Consider the following 20,956-nt stretch of genomic DNA (forward strand, 5'->3'; position numbering starts at 1 on the left):
CTGCTAGCAGCAAATCTCTCCAAAGGCTTGTGCTGGGACATTGGATGGGGAGGGGTCTGAGTTACTATAGTGAGTTATTTCGCGGGTATCTGGCAAGTGGGTCTCATCCACGTGCTTAGAATCTAACTGATGGCCATATATGAACACACAGAATTTATGAAACTTTTCTTTCTTAAACCAAACTATCCAAAATACCCTATTACACTAGATAACTTGCTTTGACCAGCTCCTTTCAAAATATGTTGACTGGCTCTTTGGTAAGTCTTCCCAAGCCTGTTCGGTAAAGAGAGCAGTTTCAACGTTGTTCATAGACTATAACAAAATATTAAGAGCCTAAAGAACGTAAGTAATTTGAAAAAAATTAAAACTGGGTATAAAATCATCAGTTTTGTATAGTGTGATACATCCGCTGCTGTTTTTCTGGTTTGTGACTGGAAGTTGATTGTGAGCCAGGAGGAGAAGGCTCTATCGTGATAGAGAGGATGACTGGAGACCTGGGGGGACAGTGGAGGAAGCAGCTGTTTGTGGTGGCTGAGCTGGGGTTTCCAAAGTTGCCTGTATGTATTTGGGTCTATTTTGATATGAGTAATATGTGTTTAATTACACTATACCTGGTTCTGTGACATCAATTCCTCTCAAACAACAAAAACTACTCTGCTTCCCAGTACCAAAACTTGCCACCATTTGGCTGAGGCCAACAATATTAAGTTTTTAAGAAAACTCCATGGTTTGTTTTTTTTTGTTGTTTTTTAAACAGAGCGTCTGTTGAAGATGACCTTGGAGGACAGACGCAAAGAATACTTGAGGGAGCATGTTCCATTGAAAGACATTCCAACATGGATGGAAGAAATGAAAAGTAAGAACCAAAGTGACGGTATGTAAAGAGCATGTTGAGAGGTGGGGACCTGTAAGGAAATTAACTATATCTATATTTCTCTGTACATATAGGTAACATCATCTGCAGTCTAAGTTAATTGCATTATACTTCAAAAATTAATTCTGTATCCATAATGGCTTAATTGTTGGGATTGAATAATTGCACTTTTTTTCATGTGTTTAGTGTGTTTAGCCTAGATAATTTTGGTCTTGGTTCTCTTAGTCAATTGCAAATGCGTGTCATCTACATTATCTGGTATGGATCTAATTTTCCAGTAATTCTGTCTAGAGTGTACAGATACCAGTGGCTTAATGCCCTTAAAAGACTTGGACTTTACAGCATTTCCTAAAGCATACAATTCAGGATTTGTCCCAATGTATGTGGGTGTGGAACTGAAGACCCTTTTTAAAATCACTCTGCTGGCAGTCCCCCGTCAGCTTGATTTGGAGAAATCTAGTTTGAGAACCTCCACGTATTGCATTGATGACAGTATTGTATGGGGAGAGGGGTTTCTCAAGTAACCAGGTTCCAAATCATTTTGTGCTGTGTTGGTTTCAACCAATGCCTTGAATTTCACCTGAGAATCTATTGATGGTCCATACAAATTATGGAGTGCTGGTGTTTATATGCTTTATTTATAGGGTATTGCCTAAAGAGTAGGGGGCACTGGCTTCAGTTTCTAGATGTCTGTTTATGTAGAGTTGATTACAGCAGCTGGGTGAGGTGGGGCTGAGGGATTGGGAATGTGGGAGGAGGCTGCGGATTGAGGCAGGAGGTTGGGGTGCAGGAGAGGTTACAGGCTCTGGGCTGGGGGTGTAGGCTCCAGGTTTGGGGGGACTCAGGGGTGGGGTTGGAGTGGGCTTACCTCAGGCGGCTCCCAGTCAACAGCGCAATGGGGCCAAGGCAGGCTCCCTGACTGTCCTGACTCTGTGCTGCACCCGGGAAGCAGCCAGCAGCAGATCCGGTTCTTAGGCCAGGGAGCGGGCAGGCGGCTCCGTGCACCGCTCTCACCCGTGCGCACTGCCTCCCACTCCCCAGTTCCCAGCCCATGGGAGCGCGGAGCCGATACTCGGAGCGGGGGCGGCGCGCGGAGCCCTGTGGCCCCCTCCGCCTAGGAGTCAGACCTGCTGGCCGTTTCCACGGCATAGTGCAGTGCCAGGACAAGTAGGGAGCCTGCCTTAGACCTGCAGCACCACTGACTGGACTTTTAACAGCTCGGTTGGTGGTGCTGACCAGAGCCATCAGGGTCCCTTTTGAACTGGGCATTCCAGTCCAAAACTGGACGCTTGGCAACCCTATGCTCTCCTGCAACCATAGATATGGGGCTTAGAGTTCTGTCCCCAACCATTGTGAGATGGCTACAGTGATGACCTGGATGAATACGATGATTAAGATATGAAGGTTAAAACTTCTCTCACAAGATCTGTCTCTGTTTAAATGTGAATCTGAAGCAGCCACTTAGAAGGGTTTCAGGAACTGGGAGTCTACTCTGGGTAATCTCGGCGACCCAACAGGTTTGCAGGCCCCAGTACCATCTGGGTAGATGACTATACCATCTAGTCATCAATCCCTTCTTAATGACTTGAAATGGAGGTGCCTATAAGAGGCTGAAATTTTTCAAATATTCATATAGTTTGAGTGAATCTATTACAATAGCATAGTAGTCCCCAAACTTTTCAGGGATGTGTCCCTCCCCAAACCCCCGTCCGTGCTGGGGGCAGGGCTGAATCAGAGCTGTGAGCGGAGCTGGGTTGGGTGGCGCTCCCTCCCGGCCCCCCAGGGGGACTGGCCCGGGCCCCACTGCGCACCTCCAAATGTTTGTCCGTGCCGGGGGCAGGGCTGAATCAGAGCTGTGAGCGGAGCTGGGTTGGGTGGCGCTCCCTCCCGGCCCCCCGGGGGACTGGCCCGGGCCCCACTGCGCACCTCCAAATGTTTGTCCGTGCCGGGGGCAGGGCTGAATCAGAGCTGTGAGCGGAGCTGGGTTGGGTGGCGCTCCCTCCCGGCCCCCCAGGGGGACTGGCCCGGGCCCCACTGCGCACCTCCAAATGTTCCTCAGTGCCCACCTAGGGAGGTGCGCCCCACAATTTGGAGATCTCTGCAGTAACACACAGAGCCTCCTTTGTGGTAGGCATTGAACATACACTTAAGTCAGTCCTTTCCTCAAAGAGATTACTCTCTGCATAGTATTTCTTCTCCTGTCCTTTTGTCTAAATTTTACGCATGGAGTAATGAATGCATGGAGACTGACTTTCCTAAGCTCATCTAGAAAAAGCTGAGAGCTAGGAATCTTTCGAGCCTTAACCACAAGACCATTCTTCCTTTCTACACATTAAGCTATTTTCTGAACTTTACTAAACTTGAAAGTCAATGAGGCTTATGAATGCTGACTGTTAATGTCACTATCTCTTTTGGTTTTTGAGAGCATTATACTATGCTACTGTTCTGTATATTTACTTCATGAAACCACTGTCTCACTTGACAAAGGTTAGACAGCATAGCTGATTTGCTAATGCCACTGGTGAATTTCACTTCTCTTGTATGTTTTGTCTATACAACACAGATTTTGCTTTCTTTCAGTTAGTGCTTAGTGTGCTACAGAAATGCTTGAAGGCAAAAGCTGAGCTTGAAACACTTTATTTCCCCCACTCTGTTATTTAAGCTTTTGTTACATTGTATATTCATGAGAAGATGTCAGCAGTTTCTTACATTTAAATTTGTTTTCTAAAAAAGCTATGGAGGAAAAGTAACCTTTTAGAAAGATGGGCTGACAATAAGCCAGATAATTAATTTAAAATGTGGAACATATTAAGAGAAACACTTCTTACGAATGTTGTGGTTCACACGCTGTATGTAGTATAGCCCCCCCACCAATACTTATACATTGATGCTATTCTGCAGACTACTGAGTATATGTGAAAGTAGTACTTCTGAACGTAAATATTTGAGCACAGAGTTTGGACCTTTTTTTTTCTGACTTGGAACTCTTGTTTTTTAAAGTAATTTTTCTTAAAACAGAAATGTTGTTTCTTCCCCTCCCCCCTTTGTTGTACGTGAGTAATAGATTCTTCAAAGCTCTAGATATATGGAAATAAGATGTATTTGAAAAATAGGATTTGACGTATAGGTTTAGACTATACTTGGTTCATCATCCTGCCAATTCCTGATGCTTCAGAGGGAAATGAGCATGTACTTTAACCCAAATACGTCTGACTAGTTGTGCTGCATAGTCTGTGCAGCAGTAATTCTTTCCTGATCACCAGCAGGCGAGTGGCTTATGACTAGATGGAACAAATAAATAAAGGCACTTCCAGCATTTTAAAAACTTTTTTGTAATACTGCAGTATGTTCAGAAACCTTCCCAAACAACTCTGATGTTTGCAGTCGAATGGACCAGTATGTAGGGGCAAGGGCAACCACAAATGAACACGTTTTTTTTTCTCTTTGATATAAGTTACATCTATTTTTATTCTATATTACTCTTGGAGCATGTCTGTCTCAGTTAGCATGTTGCTTAACGAAGTGGTTGCATGAATGAAAAGAAGGTGGAGGTTGTGCAGATAAGCTCAGAAGATCCTTCCATAGATAAGGGCCAAGGTGGAAGTCAGCTTCTTTCACTAATGAGCCTGACATCATCAGCAGAGTAGTGTTGGTGGGGAAGGCTGAATAAATGACAAGTGCTAGTTACTTGTTATAAAAGTCAGATGCTAGTTACTACTTCCTGAGATCTAACTATAGTATTTGACTGACCTTCTGCAGCAGTGAATTCCACAGGCCACAAAGAAGCTGTTTAAAGTGACTTTTTTTTATTCTCACTTTCTTGTAATTTAATTTTAAGAACTTCCTTTGACTGGGTAAGGTAAAAAAGGAATAACAGAGCAGCTTACTCATACAATCAAATCTTCTCTTCTAAGCTAAATAATATTAATGTCTGTGGTCCTGTCATACAGGTCCTGCCATGGCTCTAGCCCTCTTTGCCCTTGTGTGGACCTTATTCTTTTCAGGGTGTGTTTTTTTTTTTTTTTTTTTTTTTTTTGGAAGGTGATATGATCAAAATTGAATGCACTGCTCCATTCTGTGTATTCTTCTTTAATATGTTATCACTCACTTCATATATAGTAGTTGCTAAGGGCAGGATGTAATAAAAACACCTGTCTTCTATGCTGTGAAAGCCCATACAGTCCCCCCCCCCCACCTCCCCTGGTAGATAAACTAGTATTTTTAAAGTTATTTGGACAGCGATTGGATCACCTGCAGTGATAATATTGACTATTGCCAAGCACGTGTAGGAATGAGAAGGTCGTTAAGATTCAGTGCTTGGTCAATCACTGCTTCTCTTGAGTCATGGTAGTTATGATTTGTTTGGTGTGAACACTTGTCTGCCAGGAGCTGTAGTGGGATCACCAGCTTGCTTTGCAAAAGCCATAAAACTGCTCTCAGGTGGTAACTTCTCCTACCACGCTGCAATGAATTTGAACCAATAACCCAAAAGTAAGGAACAATACATCTCATTACTAATCCTCTGAGCAATCCAGTACAACTCTCTGATTTAAGATGGCCCACAGAATATGGACTCAACAGATTTAAAAAAACACCCAACGTATTTCAGAAGAGATTTTTTCTTTTTGAAACTTGCATCCGTTTTGCTCTTTTAGCTTAGAAACATCCTGGCAATGTCATCTGGAACTATTCTAGTTAAGGATTAATTGTCAATTTTGCATTGCTTAAATTCAGCCATTTCTATTCATTGTGATAACTTCTATGTGACACTTCAGTCTGTTTAAAATTATAATCTGTTTTCTAGAATCCTAAATGGATTAAGCTGCTTCTTCCATTACAAAATGGTCAAAATATCTCTGTAGTTTCACTGACATGATCTAATAAGACTTGACTTTTAAGTAAGGTCACCAATGCTGATTTTGTGCAGACTAACGTATTAGGGAAAATATTTGGCCCCAGATGTGGGGTGGGGAGTGGATGGGAAAAGAGTACCCAACTCCATGCTGAAGAGCTAATATTTGTGAACTCTCACTCTTTGCAATGGTCTCATTACACTTTTCTTTGCCACAGCCCTTTTCCCTAATTCTCCTATTCCCTGAATTGTGATTAGGAAGTATTAAATAGCCATAGGGTTTTGTGCTGCCAGCGGTGGGGAATATGTTCTGTACCTGGGGATGAGGAATTTCTTTGTGCACACAACTGTAGTCGGGTGTCTGGGTTCTGGGGAATGACACTTCCACCATTGGGTTTGTTGCTGGCTGGAAGACTTCCACAGCCAGAAAGATCATTAGCCAATAATCTACTGTGTAGGGAAGCTACTCTTCTCCAGAAGTCTCTCTTCACGACTCATGAGGTTTAGAGCTGTAAGTTCTGATCTTGGGTTTGAGGTTCTGCCTTGATGTTTGTAGGTTGGTAACTGAACTCCAGATTGCAGCTGTGTTGGGGTGTGGTCTATTTTCAGGGCTATAAATGAAACTTTCAAAAGTGGCTAATAGTTTTGGGCTCCCAACTTGAGATCTGTTGTGCCTGAGTTGCAGAAGACCTGAGCTCCCATAACTGTCACTTACTGAGGTATCCTGCATATATCTATGGAATAAAAGACTGATGTGGCTTATCTCTTATGATTAGAGTGAAATGGGGGATAATCTGGCTTCATGGTGGTTCGATGTGCCCAATGATTTAATGGGATGTGGCTGTTAACTGTAGCACTGTACATTATAGACCAGTTAAAGTCTGTGAAGCCACACTGATTTATGCCAGGTGAAGAGCTGTCCCTATGTCTAGCTTTTAATGAATTGAGGTGGAGATGAAAAAGGGGAGTGGAGGTAGTTTGGGTTACTTCTAAAATGATTTTCCATTTTGGAAGGGACTATATAAATGGCATTTTTTTTTTTTTTGTCCAAGTTGTGCTCCGCACAGGAATGTGGGGTGGGGTAGGGATAGTGGTGGCAGCAGAGAAGGCTTTATGTCATCTTTGCGATTGACTGTGTTCTGCAGCTGTCCAGATAACTCCCTGCTCCCTGGCACAATTTATAGCAGTTTTAGGGATGTTTTAATTTACATTTGGCTACATGGGCCCCTAGGGACTATTGCAGCAACTGAATAGCTTATGGGATGTGACCTGGAAATAGCACAGAGCTGACCACAAAGATTACATGACCGAGAATCTCCTGCATATACGTGTGTGTGTCTTATAAGATGGGTATGAAGGTGGGGATCTTTAACTTGCCTTTCTGCAAAAGGCATGTTGTATTAAACTGAGAAACGGGATTATGTATTTATCTGTTAAGGAGCCAGCAAATAGCTGAATATAAGGGAGTTTGAAAGGGGAGCTGTTGGAGGAAAAGGAAGGCAAGCCTCTGTTCCTTAGGGGCAGTGAGTGAGTTCTTGACTGTGCTTGCTTGGGGGTTTTTTGTTTTTCAGTTTGCAGAGGCTGGTAAGGGGTAGTGTACTTTGAGGGAAGCAGAGCCTTTAATCACAGCAGAGCCCTGATTAGGGGGAAGGGCTTCCCTGTGTGGGCGGGGGCTTTAAAGGCAGCCCAGCAGCACAGTGGTCAGCAAATAGAGCTGAAAATAGGAGAGTTCAAATTGGAGTTTTTAAGAGGAATTGGGGGAAGGGGGCCGAACATTACTTGCTTTCTCCCCCAAACAGGAGCTTAGGAGGAAGGCTAGGATCGCTACAGAGGCAGCAGTGGTGGTGACCTAAGGAATGGAAGAGACAAAGATGACTGGATGTAGAAGCTGCCTGGAGCAGATACCCCAAAAGATCTTCATTTGTATAAAGTGCCATCTGATAGAGCTGATGAAAGAGAAGATAGAAACTATGAATGTGTTTTTGAACGGGATTTGAGCAGAGGATGGAGGGAAGGTGAGAGGGGGCTGAAGGGAAAAGTCAAGACTTGCAGATGCTAACTGGACTGAAGAATGGTGAGGGTAGACTGGTAGATGAGGAAAGTGGCCTGTGGAAGTATGTGACTGAGAATGAGGCAGAGGAAAAAAACAGCTAGTGAAGGAGAAATAGAGTTCAGTAACAGGTTTGCTGAGTTAGAAAATGAAGGGGCCCAGCAGGCAGTAACAGAAGGCAGGAGGGCAAGGAAGAAGAGAAGAGCGGCCAGTCCTATAAGGAGATGGTAAGAGTCATTGCCAATAGCCAGAGTTCAGAGGATAGAAAATGACTCTCAAAAGATTGCAAGGGAGAACAGAAGACAAGAGGCTCTGCAGCCAGAAAAAAACAGGAGGAGGAAGGCTGGAGAATTGCACCAACACCAGGAAGAGGCTGGTCTGTGTGATTGGGGACTACTTACTAAGAAGAACAGATGGGCCTGTCACTGGAGGTGATCCGGAGAACAGAAGGGTGTTCTGTCTGCTGAGGCTGAAGATCCTAATCAGAGAAGGAGAGAATCCACTGATTGTCCTTCATGCGGGAACAAATGATACTACTAGATTCTCGCTGGAATGTATCCAGGGAGACTACACCAGGCTGGGGAAGACACTTAAAGAAACAGAGGCTCAGTTGATCTTCAGTGGGATTTGACGTGTCCCTAGAGGAGGAGAATGACGGTGAGATAAGATTATGATGATCAACAGATAGCTTAGGCAGTGGTGCTATAAGGAGGGCTTTGGGATGTTCAGCCACTGAGAGGCATTTGTGGACGGAGGACTGTTCTCATAGGATGGACTCGCCAGTAGGGAGGGAAATAGACTTTTGGGATAGAGGTTGGCACAACTGACTAAAAGAGCTTTAAACCAGGAACTTGTGGGAGACAATTGGGAGATGCTCATGTAATCTCCATTCATGATTCTGATATTGAGCTTGAGGAAAATCAAGTAAAAGAGGATACAGCAATGGAGAAAGGAGGGTAGGAGAATGGCTGGCTGTCAAGAGGCAAGAGTGCCACTAACCATTACACTCCTAATCAGGTATGTGGTACAGGCAGTAGAATGACTGTGCCTCATTGGGCGAGGAAACTGGGTAAAGTCAAGCAGCAACAACTAAGATGTCTGTATCCCAGTGTGAGGAGCCTGGGTAACAAAATGGATGGACTACAACTACTGGTTGAGGAAGTGAAACCAGATATTATAGGGATAACAGAACATGGTGGAACAGTAGTCATAACTGGAATACAGATATTGAAAGGTATGTGCTGTTTGGGAAAGATAAATAAATGTAAAAGTGGGTGGAGTAGCATTGTATGTTAAAGATGAGGTAGACTGTAAGTAAGTTAGAAGTGATGGTATGGATAAAATAGAATCTGAGTGAAAATCACATTTGTGGAGGGGAAGCCAACAGATGTTCCACTGGGGTGTTGTTTGGGGTCTGCTAATGGCCCTCAGGATCCAATCTGGATATGGATAGAGACCTCTTAAATATTTATAATGAAATAAATACTACTGGGAATTGTGTGATTATGGGAGACTTCAGTTTCCCAAATATATATTTCAGGACAAATGCTACTAGTAATGGTAGGTCCCAGATATTCTTGGATGTGATAGCTGACAGATTTCTTTGCCAAATAGTCACCAAACCAACAAGAGGTGGTACCATTTTAGACTTAGATTTTTGAGTAGCAAGGACCTCCTAGAAGAACTGGCTGTAGAGGAGAGCCTTGGACCAAGTGATCGTGATCTAATGCCATTTAAACTTAATGGGAGGATAAGCAAAAAATAGGTCTGCAACTAGGCCCTTGATTTCTAAAGGGCAAACCTTAAAAAATTAAGGGAATTAGGGAAGTGGACTGGACTGAAGAACTCTGTAATTCCAAGCCTCCTCCACATACAAATCCTTAGTTTCTGCAACTTTGACTTATCTGAAGTCTGCATCCCAAGCAAGGGGGGAAATATCGTAGGTAAGAGTTGCAGACCAAGCTGGATGAGCAAGTGATCTCAAACAGGTTATTAAGAGAAAGCCGAAAGCCTACAAGGAATGGAAGATGATATCTCGGTATCATTGTGGGTCAGTGTGGCCTATTATCTGATTACCTTTTTTTACCAAACTTGCATGATTTTTGTGTGAATGAGAAGGTGTAAGAGTGGATCGAGTAGCAGTTCATATATCTTCAATTTCCCTTCATCTTGAATATTTGCTCATCTGACTAGAGGCAGATTTTGGGCCAAGGTTTTTGCAAGTTCAAAAATGTGAAGTGGACTTCTTATCCAAGAAAGAGTAACTTGCATGCTTCATCTAGTTTCAAACAAGTGTTTGCTATTTTTACCCACTGTAATTGTCTTGCTAAAGGCAAAATATTATCAATGACTTGTGCAAGGTTACACAGGGAGGCAGTAAACAAGATGTGAAGAGAATAGACCCGTGAACACTTGAGGGGACTGAATTGTTACTTCAGTTACAATTTGTGCACTGGGTCTACTAAATTAGGTCCATAAGCTACCTTCTAATTTAGTGTATTTCTGCCTCATGAACGTGGGAGGCTTTCAGCAAAGGTTGAGGAGGGAATAGGATCTTCATGTAGTGGCTAAACTCACTTGGTGAAGTTGCTATTGCCACTAGCATAGTTAGGAAAAAAAATTATATAGGCCACTGTTTCAGACGCTATTTCTTCTCTTTGGATGCAGTGACACTTCCATGGGGTATCCAGGATCGTGAGGCACTTTGCTACCACATGTCCTTAGCATGAAATAGTCTTGTCTGTGCCTGCTATGGATCAGCTCAGCTCCATGAAACCAACAGCCTTTGGCAATACAGCACTGCCTTCTAGGCCTCTTGAGGGGTGTGTGTGTGTGTGTGTGTGTGTTAGCATTAGGCACATACCAGCCCTGAGTCCTCTGAGCATCCCTTTGGACTGCTCAGACCCTGTTCTGCTGAACACTCTCAGATCTGCTGTTCTCAAAGGTATAGGATACTCTAATTCGTACGATTCCACTTAGGTTTCCCATTCTACTTCAAGCACAACCCTTAGAAAACAAGAGTAAGTTGATTATCAAACAGATTCAAGTGATAGCAAGAATATTGGGAACAAATGGTAATATAGAAAACAAAATCATAACATTCTTTCTAGAGCCTAAACATAACTTACAAAACATTCCCCATCTCCTACAAGATAACTACAAAAAAGACTTGGGGGTAGGATGGCTGGGTTGGCTTCTCATAAGACGATGCCTGCTGGTGGGTTGCCTTCACAGACTGAAGGAATAACTGGAGGTTCGTTTGAACCTCAGATATAGTTTCAAAAATTCACTGTCTTACCTTAAATACCCAAAAATTCCGGCAGTTTTTGTTGCAACTTCTGCAGTCTGTTGAACAATCTTCCCCCCACCCCCCCCCCCACCTGAATGGGCATCCATTGTAATCCATTCAGTACTGAATTTGCACATGACCAGTTGGAGTGAGATGAGCATCATTTCCACTGTGCCTCCCAGAAGTATACAGTCTACCTATTGGCAACCTGTCTTAACTCAGCCGGAGATGGAGGGAGACGGGGAAGAATATCTCTACACACCCACGCGCCATATAACTCTTCTCACTTTCCATACCATACATCTCAATCATTATTATGACCAGTGCAACACAGGATTTAATTAGAGGTATTTACATGATGATCTTTGGTGGACTAGTATGTAGCTATTAGATCCAGGGGATTTCTGTAACCCTGTGGCCTCTGCCAGTTAGCCTGAAGAAGTCCTTGGATTATAGATTTTTATGCAGAAACAAACTTGTATTTGCAACTTCAGATATTTCATACACAACAATTGCATGCCTTTTTTTTAAATAGAGTAATATATCCAATAAGCTTGATATAATTTTTTTTCCTCTGCTGCATTCACTAGAACCAAACTGCATTGCATACACAAACTTCTTGGGCAAATCATTGACTATTGTCCTGTGTTGCTGCAATATTTACTATGTGGGGCAATACCTGAAGTGTCTAGACAATTCAGCTGGAACAGGATGCAGCAGCTTGCTCGCTTTGCAGTGCTGCATTCATCGATCACATTACCAGGATCTGTACTGGCTCCTAATTGTTTTCTGGGTGACTGAGTAGACACCTAAAGTCTTATGTTCTGGCTCTGGCTGTTTGGCAAACATCAATCACCCCCCTTTTCCCTCCCGCCCCCCCCCCCCCCGCACTGTACCACCATAGCCGATAAACTGAGGTGGTCAGACAAGTTTGTCTCTGTTTAAGTTAGAGGAGGCATTTTCAGGATGTTCAATGGTACCCCACTCACCAAGTTGCAATTCTTCCCCCTCCTCCATTTCCCCTATGTGCTTGCAGACTGACTTTGACAGAATCTGACCTTTGTGGTTGTGACCCAAAGAATAACCAAATTCCAAAAGACGGGGGGATCCCTGGTATCTAGCAGTGAATTTCAGCTGGCCTGACCGGCTCTGTGTATTCCAACTCACTGTTATAACTGGTATCTAAAAGGTGTCATGTAATATGTTGCTGGAAGACTCATAACTCATGGATCATTAGTATTCTTGTTTGGTGTAAGTACAGTGAACCCACTAAGGATTATACAGATGTGCTGGAATTATGACTAAAATATGCTTTAACAAGGTATGTCAGGGGAATTGATAGTTTTTCCCAGACAAAGGAATGTGGTTCTGCCTGCTTAATGTGTCTCGCATGTAAATTTGAGCAAGGTATGACCAAAGACCAAGAAAAGCGTATTGGCATGGTGGGCAAATAAAACCAGGAGAGCAAGTGATCTCTTAACAGTCTCAGTGAGGTCTGGAGGATGCACCCTCAGGAAGCCTTCCTGCCTCTTGAAGCAGGGTCAGTGAACTTTGCAAGAGATGATTTTTAAAGGTTTACTGGATGGCAAAGAGAGGGGCAGAGACCCCTAAGTTATCCTTGAGGAGATGAGAAAGACCAGTGCCTTGAACTCTGTGGGGATCCTGACTAAGAGCTAGTGAGTTCTTGCTTGAAAAGGAAGATTAGTGAGGAAACTACCTTGAACTGAGACTGTAGCTTGTTAAGTTAGGTCTTCGCCATTAGATAGCATATTTTAATTTTTGTTTGTTTTTTGTAAACTTTACTATCTTTATCCATTATACTTGAACTGACTTAAAACCTACCTCTTCTTGGTTAAATAAACTTGTACTTTTTTTATCTAAACCAACCCAGTGCTTTGATTGAATTGAAGTGGTTAACTCTAGTCAAGATAATAAACTGCTGTTCTGTCTCTTTTTAAAGGAGCAGCAAATTTAAATTCTGTGAGTGTTCCAGGAGAAGGCTGGACACTGCAGAAATAGAGTTTTGAGGAAATTCGGGAGTGGTGGGGTCATTCTGCAAACAGTAACTGTGTAGTGGAAGTCAAGGTGTATGACCTCTATGCTGGCTGTTGGTGTCTGGGTTGTGAGCTACAGCAGCAGAGCTTTTAAAGCACTGAGTTGCAGTGCAGTTGGTGACACAACCTCCTTACTGGTCTGGGTTGAACCCCAGAACCTGCTCTTAGGTTTTTGAGAAGTGACAGATGGGGTTTATCTCAAAGGTGGGTATTAATAGTGCAGATTGGTACTGTTGATCTTGATTAGTTTCACTTTTAAAGGAGGATTCGCTAGTTAACTCTTCCAGTTCGGTGTCATTATAGACTTCTGATGGCAACTGGTACACCACCACCTTCTGTCTTGCTGCTTACCTACCTGGGGTTGGAGCCTTTTATGGCCTTCTCCAAAACTGATGGTTGTTTGTCAGGCTGTTGGGCAGATTGCTCTCTCTGAAGTCCACTGATATCTGGTCCACATATTCTAGGTTCCTTTGTTCGTTCGTGTGCATGTGCGCTCGCGCGCGCTCTCTCTCTCTCTCTCACACATTCAGGCCATCATATAGATGAGTGTCCAACCATTTGACTACTGCAATATTTGCATTTCTATGGTAGAGAGTATGCTGATTTCCTTTCTGGTGGCTGGCCAAGTTTCTATTCTGTATATTAAAATGGGTTGAACTACAGTTTTTTAACTTTTTATTGGCATCTTTTTGTCACACAGAACCAAAGCAGCTCCTGCTGCTTGCACCAAGGAGCTTTAGTACAATGCTGGACACCATTATCAGCAACCATTGATCCTAGATACTTAAATATTTTCACTCTCCTAAATTCTCTGCCTATGGCATCCTTCATGGGGAGTCCTCCATCAAATATAATAGCCATGGTCTTGCCAATGTTCATTTTGAAGTCCAGCCTGCTCAAAACTAGGTTGCCATTGTTCAGAGCTGGCTTTCAGGTGTCTCAATCTCTCTCACACATATTGCTGTCATCTGTGAACAGCATGGTCCAAGACATCTCCTTCATATATTCTCTCATCACATCCATGCCAACCTCAAATGAAAGGGGTTCAACACTGACTCCTAATGCAGGCCAATGCTCCCTGGAAATTCTCTATTGTAGCCCCATTTAGTTTTGATTTTGATAGTCATTTCATCATACATACCCTAGATAAGATGGACATATCATTCTGGCACACTCCACTGCAAAGTCCACCAAGTTAGTTTTCTTGGTACACGATGGTACACCTTCTCTAGGTCCACAAAGACCATACCCAATTGCCATCTCTTTTCTCAGGACTTCTTCATGAGGATTCATAGTGCAAATATAGTATCAACTGTGCTCCTTCCTGCCATAAATCCAAGCTGATCATTCCAAATTTCAACCATTCCACACACTTACTAGTCTTCTCCAATATTTTCAGAGTATATGATGTCAGCTTAATTGGGTAATAGCACACAGCATAGCATCTCCTTGATGTTTAAAAGTTGGCACCACAAAGCTTTTAAGCCAATTAATCCAGTACTCGTTCTCAAGAATATAATTGAACAAACTCATGAAATACTTCTTATGCCTTCCCTGTTCAGTGACTTCACTGCATACCCTAGTACTTCATTGGGCCCAGGTGCTTTCTCTGTTTTTCCTAAGTGTCGCTGTAACCTCTTCCCTCTGTATGGAACCAATCATCCCCCAATTAGGCTTACATGTCGTTAACTTCTGTTTTGATTCTCCTCATTCATCACTTTCAAAATAATCGCTCCAAACTTTTTGTCCTCACCATTTGTTTGCAAGACACTAAATTTATAAGAACATAAGAATGGCCATACTGGGTCGGACCAATGGTCCATCTAGCTCAGTATCCTGTCTTCTGACAGTGGCTGATGCCAGATGCTTCAGAGACAATGAACGGAACAGGGCTGTGATCTAGTGATTCATCCTCTATCATCTAGTCCCAGCAACTTTCAGTGAAAGGCTTAGGGACTTCCAGATCATGGGGTTGCGTATCAGACTATCTTGGTTAATAGCCATTGATGGTGCTATTTTCAATGAACTTATCAAATCCTTTTGTGAATCCAGTTCTAGTTTCAGTCTTCATAACATCCCCTGGCAATGAGTTCCACAGGTTGACTCTGCGGTGGGTGAAGTACTTCCTTAGGTTTGTTTTAAACCTACTTCCTATTAATTTCATTGGGTGATCTCTAGTTCTTGTATTTTATGTGAAGGGGTAAATAACACTTCCTTATTTACTTTCTCCACACCATTCATGATTTTAGAGACCTCTATTGTATCCCCCCTCAGTCATCTTTTTTTCCCCCTAAGCTGAACAGTCCCAGTCATTTTTTTCTCTCTTCATACAGAAGCTGTTCCATATGCCTCATCACTTTTATTGCATTTCTCTGTATCTTTTCCAATTCTATTATCTTTTTTGAGATGGGGTGACCCAGAACTGCAGTATTCAGGGTGTGGATTTATATAGAGGCATTATGATATCTATGCCTTTCTTAATGGATCCTAACTTTCTGTTAGCTTTTTGGATTGCTGCTGCACATCAAGTGGATGTTTTCAGAGAACTATCCATAATGACTCCAAGATCTAACAGCTAATTTAGACTCCATTTTGTATGTATAGTTGGGATCGTGTTTTCCAGTATGCATTACTTTGCATTTATCAACATTGAATTTCATCTATTTTGTTCCCAACCATCCAATTTACTGAGATCCCTTTGTAAATCTTTGCAGTTAGCTTTGAGCTTAACTATCCTGAGTAATTTGGTATCCTCGGCAAACTTTGCCACCTCGCTGTTTGTTTCCCTTTGTTCCAAATCATTTGAGTATGTTGAACAACACAGGTCCCAGTAAAGATCATTAGGTGACTCTGCTATTTATCTCTCTCCATTCTGAAAGCTGACTATTATTCCTATCCTTTTTCCTGTCTTTTAAAACCAGTTACTGATTGGTAAGATGGAAGGGTTTCTCATCCCATGACTGCTTACTTTGCTTAAAGAGTCTTTGGTGAGGGACCTGGTCAAAGACTTTGAGGAAGTCCAAGTACACTATATACACTGGATCACCCGTGTCCACATGTTTGTTTGACCCCCTCAAAAAATCCAATAGATTGGTGAGGCATGATTTTCCTTTACAAAAAACATGTTGACTCTTCCCCGACAAATTGTGTTCATCCATGTGTCTGATAATTCTGTTCTTCTTCTTTTTTTTTTTTTTTTTTTCTTAATAGTTTCAACCAGTTTGCCTGGTACTGAAGTTAAGCTCACTGGCCTGTAACTGCTGAGATCACCTCTGGAGCCTTCTTTAAAAATTGGGGTTACGTTAACCATCCTCCAGTCACCTGGTACAGAGGCTGATTTAAGCAATAGGCTACATACTGCAGTTTAAGGACTGAGTTTGTATTTCCATTCTAGTACTTTTTTTTTTTCTACTTGATTATTGCTTTCTCAGACTTGCTTCTTTTGAACCAAGGATTTCTAGGTGTAATCACCACTTAAAGATTACTTTTAGATGAAGTCCAGAAATTTAAGTTAGCTTCCCCTCTTTTCTTTTCGGGGACCTCTGGTGGATTTGTGTATGGTGTTCAGTGAGGAAATGAAGGACAAGGATGAATCTACACAAGTCCTATATAAAGCCAGAGTAACTGGGCTTTGGGCTGTCTCAGAGTAAAGGTTGGTTTAGAAAAATTTTCACCCCTACACTTCCATACAAAAAGGCAGGGTGTGGAGATGTGCAGCACAGTGGTTCAACAGTTGCCACTCCAGCCTACTAGGTAATAATTGGCTGCTCCCCTACACAGGGGCAGGAATTTAAATGCAACTGCTTTTGGCAGGGCACATTAAACGTATGCACATTAAATCATATCCGCACATGCACATACATCATATGCATAGAAATAAACAGCAGTACATTCAGTATTTCAATGAACATCCATGCGCCATGGAACCATCTGAATAAATTTATCAACAAGCACTTGGCTGCAGTAGAGTCACAGAGCACCTCTGGCATTGGCAGGGGGAGAGAGTGAATTGAGCCCCTCTGATTATTAGAGGGGGCGTGCCACTGCTTGTCCCCATTGTGATCCCTTCTGCCCCTACATGTCCCTATTCTTGGACCTCTGATAACTGGATCATTGACAGTAGATGAGTGACTCCTCCCTGGGCTTCTTACAGTATCCCCTTGGGAATGGCATATTTAGAGCATAGCAGAACCTCTCTCTCCATCTGGTAGAGGTTCTTTTCTAACCAGGGGGTTGTCTATAGCATGAAAGTAATCTCTGAGGTCTCTAGCAATGGATTGAAGTCGCCTTGTATCCTTATCTGGGTAGGGGGGAGAAATGGAATAACAATAGGAAAGACGTTTGACAGCTCTCTGATTCTTCCTGGTGTCTGGACGCCTTAAAACATTGTGTTTGCCTTGTAGTGATTCTGCTGTAGTCCATTTTTGTTGCTCTCCTAACAGGAGTATGTTGGTCCAACTCTGAGCCAGATAAAATCTAAGTTGAGCCTCAGAAGACTAAATTCAGGGTTTTCATGGTATCTTTTTGACTCTGTAGAAAAGCAAGGGGTTTTTTGGTTCTCAAGAACAAACCATCCAAACCATCTTTCTTTTTGTGTGTTTGAGTTCTGCCTTGTTCTAAGGCCTGAAAATGAAGTCAGAGCCATAGCAAGAGCCCTGTGACTATTCTGAGGGGATAGGAAAGCTACATTCAGGTGGTGTTTACACTTCTGTAATCCTCTACCATTGGTGGAAACTTGAAAGCAAGTACTGAGTGGCAACAGATGTTTGCAACATGCCTTCTTAGCTTTCTAAAAGTATGCACAAAAAGAAGAGATTTGGTTAAATATAAGGCTAAATACAGGATTAATAATTTATGGAACTTGGTATCTTAAACTGGCTGTACAAGACATCATCCAAAAATAAAATGAAAGACTATTTTAATATTCAATAAGCAAGATAAGAACGCAAGTTATCTGAATAGGATAATTGATCCATCTAATTGAATAACTTAATTCTCCTAATATGTGACATTTCAGAGCACGTTAAAATCCCACCCCACCCCACCGACTTCAACCAATTATAGAACATTACCACTGACCCTGATTTCTTCTCATAATCCTCCCAAGAAATCAATTTATTTTGAAATATGAAGATAGCACGGCTGTGAATTGCCTTCAACTAACGGGGGGGGGGGGGGGGGAAGAGGGATTCAAATGTGATTTATTGACTCAAGTGCCAGTGCAGATAGTGACATGCTTCTTGTGGGCCATCGCTGCATTTATCTTGCTATGCTGCCTTTGTCTAAATCATGGTGCTCTTTTTCAGTTGCTGGGAGAGTGAAGAGAAATGTCTTGCTCCTAGGGTGCAAAGACTGATCCCAAAGGAATAATTAGAAGTAAAGTTGCCCACTACTCCTGTCTTGCAGTAGAAGATAGAGCTGGGTATCAGGCTCTCTTTTGGTGAGGAAAGGAGACACATCTTGAGTCCTCTTGTCAGGGTTTCAGTAGTGGTCATCTTTACTTTGTTTGGGCAAGGCTTTGTGCCACATAGAGCTGCCAGCACCTCAGACCTCAACAACAAATGTAAAAGCCATTGAAAGGGTTTTCTGCCCAGCTTTAGCGGGCTGGCCCCATTCTTTCATTTCCACAGCAGAACCACTGTGGTATAGTTGACCTGATCCTGATGTCCTTTAGCAGCATCTGCAAGAAAAGAAGCAGTGTAATAACTCAACCCCATTTTCAGGGCTGTCTCTAGCCATTTTGGTGCCCTGCGCTGCCGTCCCTCCCCCCCCCCCCCAAAGTGGGTAGGGACGGCCCTGCCCATTTTTTCAGGATCCTCTTGAGAACTAGGAGTAAGAGGGGGTGACTTTCCATTCTAACCCTCCACTCCCCTCATTGATTTGAGAGGTATCCTCGTCACCTGTTCAGACTCTAGTCCCTGAACCATGTTTCTGACTTGTATTTCAGGTAACTGCTGATTCAGCTTTCTGTGTGGTGGTTTTATTATTTCCTGAGAACAGATTACTCAACTTCAACTCCCATTTATAGGAATGATTTAACACCTTGAAAAATCTTGTTTGAAATATTGCAGTGATTTCCCACAGCAGTGAATTTCCCAGGTCAATTCTAAACCTAATTGAAAAAAATTCTTTCCATTTTGAACTTGATGATTTGAAGTCCATCTGCTGTTTACTTAAGTTTACAAGCGGCTCTACAATAGCATCAAATCAGGTTTGGGTCTACTTTCCTCTTTTTAAATATACTGAATCCCTATCACCTGTTAGTACTGACAAATGGAGTTATTACACCTGTCACAAATAGCCCATGTGTCTATTCATTTTCATTTCTGCTGTATACAATAACTCAAACTGAAGGCAGTATAAAATTGTGATGTGCTATCTACTGCTTTATTGGTTCTGAGTAGTAGTAGTAAGGCATTTTTGTGTTAGGAATCACTTAAGTTGTGTGTTTAATGTTTAGCTACCAAAAAACAAAGACTATTTTATATTTTTATGCTCTTTTACACTCTGGTTAAAGGGGGAAAATACAACATTCTTAACTCAAATGTTTAAAGGACCAGGAAATTGTTTACAATTTTTAAAAAACTCATACTTTTGTTCATGTTTCTACCCAGATATTCCTCTATTTTGGATCTGTCTTTTGCAGACTACCTTCTTGTTCATTTTTATATTCTCTGCTTCTTGGGTGTGGAGTGGGGGTGGAGGGGAAGTGTAACTCTAAAAATTCAGAATAAAGCCTTAATTGGTGTTTTGGAAATTGAGTTCTTCCTAAGGGGAATACTTTTGGCTACTAATCTGTACTCTGATATGCTCTACTCCTGAATTTGTGCCTTTTCACTTTAGAGAAAAAAGGAAAGCATAAAAACAAGCAACTTGTGAAACATAAGGTGTAATCTACATTGCTTAAGTAATGCTCTCCAAGTGCAGTTTTTCCCTTTCCTTGTTTTGTCTGCTTTTTCTTTCCTAACTCCAACACTTGATTCTCTCATTGTTCATGATCTAAATTAGATAGTAATCTGTGTAGATACTTGTGTTTATGAAGCTATTTGCATGCCTAAAATACTTGAAAACTAAAAGGGTGGGGTGGCAGAAAACCCAAAACGTGTATTGGCAGACAATGATGATACCTCTTTGAATGCAACTGTGAATCTAAGTATTCTTATAAGAAGTGTTGTACGTGATATCTATTATAAATAGTTTGAAACACTCCATTGGCTTAATGGCTACACAGAGAGCTTACAGCAGCGCAGCTTTCAACACACTATGCTTATACCCGTGTTAAAGGCTCCCTCTAGTAGGCTGCCTCTCAAGTTGATTCTTTTTAACTTTTATCCATACTAATTGAAACTGTTTAACCATACTTTTAAAGCACGAGTTGGAATTATTTGGGTGCTCTATCATAAGTTGTTGTACAAAAGAATGCTTCTTGATGGGGACACAGCTCTTATCCTTTGACATATGTTAGCGGGGTCTGACTCAAGCGTAGGTGAAGGACGGTGCCCATCTGTTGGGAAAATATTGTAAGAAACCAGATGGTCTCAAAACCTCTTCTGAAAGTAGTAGGACTCTGTTTCAGTTTAGTCTCTGGCAGAAGTCAGTCCACTGAGAGAGCTCTGCCCTGGGGATATACGATATATACACTGGGTTCTGAGATAGAAAATATTGTGGTTGAATCAGGTGCTAATGGTGGTCACTGACCACACAAGTCCCCAGTGAATTTAGGGTTTCTTAGTTGAAGGACCGGGACCTTTAAAATGATCTTGGAACTTGAAAGCCAACACTGTGGTGTGCTTGTCTTACTATGTCCTTTATAGCATGCATGCTGTTGTATGCTGTA

General features: G+C 42.2%; 1 protein-coding gene across 3 annotated transcripts in view; it reads left to right on the forward strand.

Moving 5' to 3' along the window:
- The window catches only part of MACROD2 (mono-ADP ribosylhydrolase 2), a 1,284,297-nt gene that overhangs the window by 14,405 nt on the left and 1,248,936 nt on the right, over positions 1-20,956 (forward strand). For 2 of the 3 annotated variants that reach the window (XM_054021788.1, XM_054021790.1), the window contains exon 2: positions 758-874. In XM_054021788.1, the coding sequence (XP_053877763.1) occupies positions 758-874 (117 nt within the window). The remainder of the gene's footprint in view (positions 1-757; positions 875-20,956) is intronic. The other variant, XM_054021789.1, reaches the window with a different exon arrangement.

This window comes from Malaclemys terrapin, chromosome 3 (genome assembly GCF_027887155.1).
Source record: "Malaclemys terrapin pileata isolate rMalTer1 chromosome 3, rMalTer1.hap1, whole genome shotgun sequence".
NCBI lineage: Eukaryota > Metazoa > Chordata > Testudines > Emydidae > Malaclemys > Malaclemys terrapin.